At 44.2% G+C, this 7,962-nt stretch overlaps 1 protein-coding gene across 2 annotated transcripts; it reads left to right on the top strand.

The window, feature by feature from the left end:
- The first annotated feature begins 632 nt into the window (after positions 1 to 632).
- On the top strand, positions 633 to 7,235 carry nkrf (NFKB repressing factor). 2 transcript variants are annotated; one of them, XM_035410982.1, is made up of 3 exons: positions 633 to 1,250; positions 2,693 to 2,817; positions 3,942 to 7,235. In XM_035410982.1, the coding sequence occupies exons 2-3, from the start codon at positions 2,727 to 2,729 to the stop codon at positions 6,182 to 6,184; spliced, it is 2,334 nt and encodes a 777-aa protein (XP_035266873.1). In that variant the 5' UTR covers positions 633 to 1,250; positions 2,693 to 2,726; the 3' UTR covers positions 6,185 to 7,235. The 2 variants fall into 2 exon arrangements, with proteins under 2 accessions (XP_035266873.1, XP_035266874.1); XM_035410983.1 differs by lacking the exon at positions 633 to 1,250 and adding an exon at positions 1,274 to 2,177.
- Positions 7,236 to 7,962: the final 727 nt, after the last annotated feature.

Genomic DNA, 7,962 nt, shown 5'->3' with positions numbered 1-7,962 from the left:
AAATGCAAGTTAAAAATCATTCAATACCACCTGCACCTCCTAAAAATAAAGGACTTCTTTGTGTTTTCAATTACCTAAACTGAATCCACTAGTGTTGTATGTCAGCCAGTCATAATCTGTCAAATACATTATCTGTGTACTGAATTCAACACACCCAGATAAGATCTCAAGTGTTTTTATTGTATAAATGTATCCCTTGAAATGGAAGACAATACAATATGAACCAATAAAATCAGGTACACCATATATTTTTAAACTAGGTAAGTTGAATCAAATATGGGATTTGACCAAATGCAATTACTCAAAAATACAATTACACAAATTACTAAAAGTGATTAAATAAATAATAAGCAATGGCGTTGCAATATTCAGTTACTGACGTGAATAAAGTAGGCTTCGTAAACTTGTAGCCTACTTATTCATAGCCTTAATTTGTAGTAAAGTACAGTCAGTACAGTTTTGGGGGATTCTGTCAGACCAGAATGCAGCTTTTCCGCATAAATTCAAGGGACGCATTTAGAGATTTATAGGATCTTTTGAATTGTTTGTCTATATGTGTGTGTGTGTGTGTGTGTGTGTGTGTGTGTGTGTGTCTACGTCCACAAGAGGGCGCCTGTAATTGATCTAGCACTCTCCGAGTTGACTTCAAGAGACTGTATTGCTGCAAAACTGAGAGAGAATTTCAGATTATGAGATTGTAAACCTCTTGGTAGATGAATACAGATGCGAACTAGACAACACATCAACATCTACTTGTCGACATTATCCGCTGGTAGATAAATTATCCTTTATCATAAACCGCGAAAATAATATAGACATTGCTTAGCGTAAACTGTATAAACTGTATACTTGGAGAAAACAAGTAAATTTCATCCCGTTACGCATTCAGGAAAACGACAGACCTGTCCTGTAACGTTAAGATCCATCAAAAGTGACGCAATGTCAGCTAGGAAGAAGTTGCTTTTCTTTGAAAATCAGTAAATCATACCTGCTTAGTAATAGAAATTTAGGGGCTAGAATTATACGCGATGACGTCTGCACAGTTATCTCCAGGCCCGCAAAGGATGAGGAAGAGACGGATGGAGGAGGGGAGGAGAGCATGCTGCTGAGAGCACGAGTGGCGGGAGGTCGTGTAAGAGCTAACTTGTTAGTTAGCAAAATCTCTAGAAGATATCAGCAAATGTTCGTCTCGGCATCCTGCGTTGTGAATTGACTCCTCAGACAAGGGCATCGGTGCTGCACCCTAACAGGTAAAGAGGGCATTTAGCGAGCTAGTTCGCCAACAAGCAAATGTTAGATAGCAAGTAATGTTGTAGAATTGACGTGTCTACACGCAAGGGAAATCTTGAGTTCACGGGGCGATGGAATTCATAGCTAATTAATCAGCTCGTTGACACAATATTTAGGTGGGCGACTTAACGATTTGATCGTTTTTCTAGCTAACGTTAGCAGTAAAGAGCAGTCGCTAGCCAACGTTAGCTTGTCGCGACTGCGTCATTTGTGCATATCGTGATGCGTTCTGCAGATTATTGGATTTATGTACGATTTAGCTCATTTGTAGGTGCCCCCTTTTTAAAAATGCAAACTATTTACTGATTCGAAGTTTTCTAGATGTTTGGCCAGCTAGATATTGCAACGTAATAACGTAATGAAATAATATGAACCAAGGTTGGCAAGCTAGCTAAATAATAATCAGCTAACGTTAGCTATAGCTAACTAACCTTTTGTTGACATGATTAATAACCGATTGCGCACAAGGTAGCATACGATAGCTAACATTAGCTATCATCAATGAACATTCCATTACTATACATGCTTTACATTGGCTCTTAAATTTGTTGTTTAAAAAAGCAGGATCTGACAAAAAAAATCAACGTGATAATTGTTATTAGCCAATTCCTCCATAGCGTTCCCACAATCCTCTAGCGGAACTCGGAAGCCATGTTGTAGATGGCCCTGGGATAGCTAACGACGTTAGCCTGTTCACTGTTCGCGCATTTGTGCACCGCATACCCATTAAGCTGAAAGCCAGCGGCCTAGTGGCTTTCTCTGTATTTCTCTATTTCAAACGGGTCCACCAGAGACCGTTCGTAATTTATCTTCAAGTATAATACAGACGAAGTAACAGTTAGCCTGTGAGTTGTTGGCCACGTCTTAACTTCGTGGGATGCACGCAGGTAGGAAAACTACAATGGAAACCTTAGACTGCCAGCTAGATAGCTATAGTCAGTTTCAAAATGCTTTCAGTATACTTTAAACCGTGTAGTAATTTAATCAGTAATACTATTACAATTATGAGGAGTAAGTTACTGAAATATGTTGTTTATATAGAATACGTATTTTGACTGTAGTGGTTGAAATCTATAAGCCAGGGTGGAATTTGCCAGTGTACATAAACTAACCGGTGCCTCCGCATGAAGTTACGTGATACTTGCTATCTTCGTTGGTAAGATCTCCCCAACTCACCATCTTGGGTGGGAACTACCCACGGCGATATAACCAACGTAGCCATCTGACTACCCTTTAGCAAGATTGGTTAGTTATGTATTTGTCAGCTAGCAGTATTTTGAGTTGTGTAGTGAAACTGCTGTTTACTCTGATGTTTCATAGTATCTAACTGAAGGCTAAACATCATTGTATTGATACAGTTTATTTTTGGTGGTCCCTGATGAACCGCTGCTTTTATCTGAAGGTATGGCCCTCAACTGATGTGAAAGGTGCTGGACATGGCAGAAGGGATTGATGTTGGCGAGATGCCCTCTTTCCAGCTGGTTCCCAGTTCTGAAGCAAAAAAGAGGCCGATTTCATCTGATGGCAGTGAGTTTGGACTCTTGTTTACCTGTTCTGGCTCTTGTCATAGTCAAATTTTCTTTGTTTTCTGTTATCAGTAATCAGTGTTGTTGTCCACTTAATTCTAAAGTATGTTGATATGAGCATAGTTCTTGATGGTGTCCATAGCTCATTTGGTGTTTTGAATCATATAACAACCACTCACTCTGCACTGGGAGGTAGTCAAATGGCATTGACTACTTCACACTACTGTAGATTTATTGCTACCCATATGATGAGGGCAGATTATATCAGGACTGCCAAACCCTGTTCCTGGAGATCTACCATCCTGTAGGTTTTCACTCCAACCATAAGAAATTGCACCTCATTCAATCTCCTTGAGCTGCTAAGTAGTGAAGTCAGGAGTTACAGTTGAAATAAAAACCTACAGGACGATAGATCTCCAGGAACACGGTTGGGCTGCCCTGGATTAGAATTTTTTTCTTCAAATGATAAACCCAACACATCTAAGTGTTTTCGCCAAATAAGATGTGGATTAAGCACAAATTAAGACACGCATTGATAGGATGTGAAAACATCAGAGTTGACATCTAAGGGGGATTCAAAATGTCTGTTGGTGGTGTTGAGTCTAACTGGGTAATTAAATGTTTCATGTTAAATGCTCCAATATATACAATAAAATGTTCAATGTTAAATCAATTCTTAGAGTACATATGGCCCCTGTTGGACTCATATGTACTCTAACACTTATGTATCCTTTTTTTCTTGCACATTTTTTTTGCACGTGAAAATAGATGTAGAACTTCCTTACACGTTCATGACTTGTATATGTATCAGATCATTCTAAATACAAGTTAACATTGTGTTGTTTCCCCAAATATATAGAGAGCTATAGAGATTTAATTTTAGTAAATAGAATCTAATAGGAATAGGATTTAAAAACACAGTTAATTTGCAAATTTGTTTGCTATGCACATTGAAGGACTGTTTGATTCTGCATTGAAGGACATAAAAATGCCCTGTTTTGTTGGACTTCACTAGGGGATATTGATTTTTGAAACTCCTCAGGGGGGTTTTGATGTTTTGTGGAGAGCTCTTGGATCCTACGTGACTCCACGGTGACTCTGGCTCTGCTTCTTTCCTTAACACAGGGGAAGAGCCTATGAGGAAGATGCCTGTGTCCAAGTTTGGTCCTCGTCCCCGGTTTGAGCCTGTGCACTTTGTGAGCAGCGGCACCACTGGTGGCGGGGGTGGCGGCGGCACGGATGAGAAGGAGAACGAAAAGGAGCGCAGGAGGGGCGAGATGAACAGCATGCGACAGAGGGACTTTGAGAGCCTGTCGTCATATGGCAGCAGACCGTACAGCTCCCCCGGGTCGTCCTCTTTTTCCCAGAGCGCCACACCGTACTCGTCCGACTCCTGGGCCCGCAGGAGGGACAGGGACAGGGACCGAGACATGGCCGCCAGCACCTCCAGCGGCCTGGGATTCGGGAGCCGAGGGTGCTCCTCAAACTTCATGGCGAGAACGCAGCAGGACTACTCTGCCAGATATGAAGCGCATGGCGCCAGGCAGTCAGACTCCTCTTTTCAGGCCCGTAGGTTTGAGGATTTTCGGGGAGGCAGCCGTTCCGGAGGCAGCTGGGATTCGGGGCGTCAGGGCATAGGCTTCGGGCACCAGGACAGGCCTCCTTCCAGCAGGCCTTTTAGCAGGGTCTACAGCAGCCCTGGGGACAGCAGCCCATCTTCCCAGTTTGGGTCTGGCTCTTCTCAGCCTGCTCCCATCTCCCATGCTACGCTGGACGAGAAGCAGAGGCTTATTGCCCGGGTGTCGGCAGCCATGGCCATCACTTTCAAAGACCCTACGTCCATGAGCGGCCCTGACACGCCAAACTACAACTTCATCCTGAGTCGCAGTATCCAGGCCTGCAAAACCAATCCAGAGTACATCTATGTCAACCTGAAGGACATCCAACCTTCAGACCTGCCCAAGAACAGGAAGGTCCCCTCAGACGGTTATGCCTGTGAGCTGAGATGCCAGTGTGTGTACCTGTCCACTGGGTACTCTGGCAGTAAAAATGGGGCCCGGGACCGGGCATCTGAGCAGGCGGTTAAGCTCTTCCTAAAGCCTGTGGAGGTGCGGGTCGTGCAGCGTAAGTACAGGCACACGTACGTCAATGACATAGTGGTGTGCCAGATGCACTCCCCAACCCCGGCCTTCCTGCCTGCACTACGCAACCCTGAGGACAAGCCACCACCCAGCTCCAAGGGCCAGTATGAGCACGACCGTCGCAAGCACTGGACCGAGTTCGTTATCGTGGACAACGCCCACGATGCCATCTGCATCCTCAACAACTCGGCCGCCTTCAACCGGATGAAGATCGACTACCGGTTCGATCCGGTACCTAACAGCAGCGTCTGGCAGTGCAGTGTGTACTTGCAAGACGAGCTGGTGGCACAGGCTAACGGGAACAAGAAAACCTCCAAGCACGCAGCTGCGGAGGAGGCCCTGAGGAAGCTTCGCCTCAACCAGGCAGCCAAGCAGCAGGAGCAGCAGATCTCCAGGGGGAATCACCACTACTCTGAGCCCTCAGGCAGCCGCTACGGCCACCATGGCGGCAGGAAGAAGCACCTCAGCGAGCTGGTCATCCTGGAGAACTCGGACAACGCCATTTGTATCATCAACGACACGGCGCAGTTCAACAAGGTGTCCGCTGACTACAAGTTCATGGTGCTGCCAGACCACCGCTGGAGGTGCGAGGTGTACCTGGAGGGCCAGTATGTGGCGGCCGGCGTCGGACCCAAGAAGACGGTGAAGCACATTGCTGCAGAGGAGGCCTTAGCCACTCTCAGGCAGACTCAGGCTGTGGTCAAGTCCAATTTGAGGAAGGAGGGCAACGTTGATGCCATCTCCCGAAACCAGATCCTGGCCCGGTCTGGGGAGGAGGCCACCCGCCAGGAGATCAAGGAAGACAACATCGGGAACCAGCTGCTGCGCAAGATGGGCTGGAAGGGCGGCGGGCTTGGCCGGGAGGGGGATGGTATCTCGGAGCCCATCAAGGTCAAAGAGCAGTTCTCCAGGGAGGGGCTCGGACTGGACGCGGACAAGCCCATGAACCAGCTCAGCAAGCGCGACATAGAGGACATCATCCGCAACTACGCCAGCTCGGAACGGCAGGACGAGCTGCGCTTCTCCACGGAGCTGAACAACGACGAGCGCAAGCAGATCCACCAGATATCCCAGAAGTACGGCCTGCGCAGCAAGTCCTACGGCCAGGGCCGGCAGCGCTTCCTCATTGTCAGTCGCAAGGTCCACAAGGACCAGCTCATTGGCCAGCTCCTGCAGGAGGGTCAGGTGGGCCGATACGAATTGGTAAAACCGCAGGCCTCGCACTGACTGAGCTGCCAGGACCTGTGCAGTGGAACTTTGCAGTACTCCATTGTTATGGGGTAATAAATGCACTTCATAAAGGTCCTATCTTTATTTGTTTTTGTTTTCTTTCCTTTTCCTTCAGAAGCGAAGTTAAACGCATATTTCAAATTGGCAGTTTTTCCCCCCTGGAATCATTCATGTTGCACTGTGTTCCTTATCTTTTCAACGAGTGAAGACTTGATGTGTGTCATGATTGAGAAGAGGTTATTGGACTTAAAGGTTTGCATTTGTTGGATCAAATTTCTCTCTACTCCTCTGCTTCTCCTAAATGTCATTCCACGATTCCTTTTAGTGTAACCTACTGTAGCTTGCACCCTTTGTCTATGTATTTAGATTAACTTAAGCACCATGTACTGTATTGTACATAAACTACCGTCATGATTTTTCTCCTAACTTGTGAATCAAATACTGGAGTTAAATAAGATGCATACTACAAAGGGAGCCATTTAAAAAAAAAAAAAAGAAAAGAAGCATTTGCAACATTTGACCTCTGGAAACATTGCATAAGTGTCATTTAGGTTGTATGTCATGTGAGTATGGTATACTAGGATTGTAATAAATCCTTTTCTCTGATGGCATATTAATCTATATTGTATTAAAATGCATTGCTCGTGGTCATTAACTTACTACATTGTGAAAAACCTTGCAAGGAGCCAGACACTTTCCAAGCATTTTTTGGGACCTAAAATGTTTCTGCTTTAACGTAAAAGGATTTCACTATTCAGAGTGAAATATCAGGTCACGTCTTTTCGCTTATTTTAGGAACACTGATGTTGCTGCAAAAGAAAAAAGAAAATCTGTAGTATTTCTTGGGTGATAGTGAAGGTTTAGAGATCCAAGCTGTGCTTGAGTTGGAAATTTGGATTTCCTTGACCAGGTAAATGCAGACTTTACTGTCCAGCAGTAATTTCTTCTTGACATGTTGCATAAAGTTTATGTGGATACAGTTGACTTGTCTGCCTGTTTTTACAGCTGTAATAACCATGAATAACAAATAAATTAAATCTGAAAGGAACTTTCCTATTTAATTTCACATCTGTCTGGAGTTTACAGAGGTTTTGATTTCTGCAGAGAAGTAAATGGTTATTCTGTGATTTTATGATGTCCTCCTTGGCTTTTGGGTAGGCATGTTACAGGGTTGTGGAATATGAGAATTTAGAACCCCTAAAGAAATGGCGGGAGAGGTGTGAAAGGAAAGACAGGTCAGGTTTGATATTTTTTATTGGCAACTAGCTGGCTACATAATAGACCAAAACCCCTCTTCACCCCGTCTGCGAGGAAACCCCCAATTGTTTTTCATTTTACTGTGTTGGAAAGTCATAATATATTCAAATTGGATTTTTATTTCCTATTTCTGTTTAAGGAAATAATGTTAGAAAAGAAATTTCAGTTTTAAGATGAATTATTTTAACAAATACCTGAAACTGAATCAAGAATTCACCCCTTTAAATTAACAACCTAAATTGGGCCAGATATATTGTTTTCTTCACCATGCTAACTTTAAGGTCCACCTATGTGGATTTCAAATCCAGGTGTGTTCAATTGCATGACTGTAGATTAAAATCAGTTCTTGCTGCAGGTCAGAGCAGTTGTACGGTCATGAAGACCAACCCAGACACTACGAAGATCTACTTACAGTACTGTGCAAGTATAGCGTTAATGTAAACATGACAATGTGGAAAAAGTTCAAGATGGGGCGAATACTTTCTGAAGGTGCTGTAAATGGATGTGTGGTTCAGCTT

This window comes from Anguilla anguilla, chromosome 3 (assembly GCF_013347855.1).
Source record: "Anguilla anguilla isolate fAngAng1 chromosome 3, fAngAng1.pri, whole genome shotgun sequence".
NCBI classification, from domain to species: Eukaryota; Metazoa; Chordata; class Actinopteri; order Anguilliformes; family Anguillidae; genus Anguilla; species Anguilla anguilla.
Note: the sequence above shows the minus strand (reverse complement) of the source record. Positions and strands in the feature narration are given on the sequence as shown.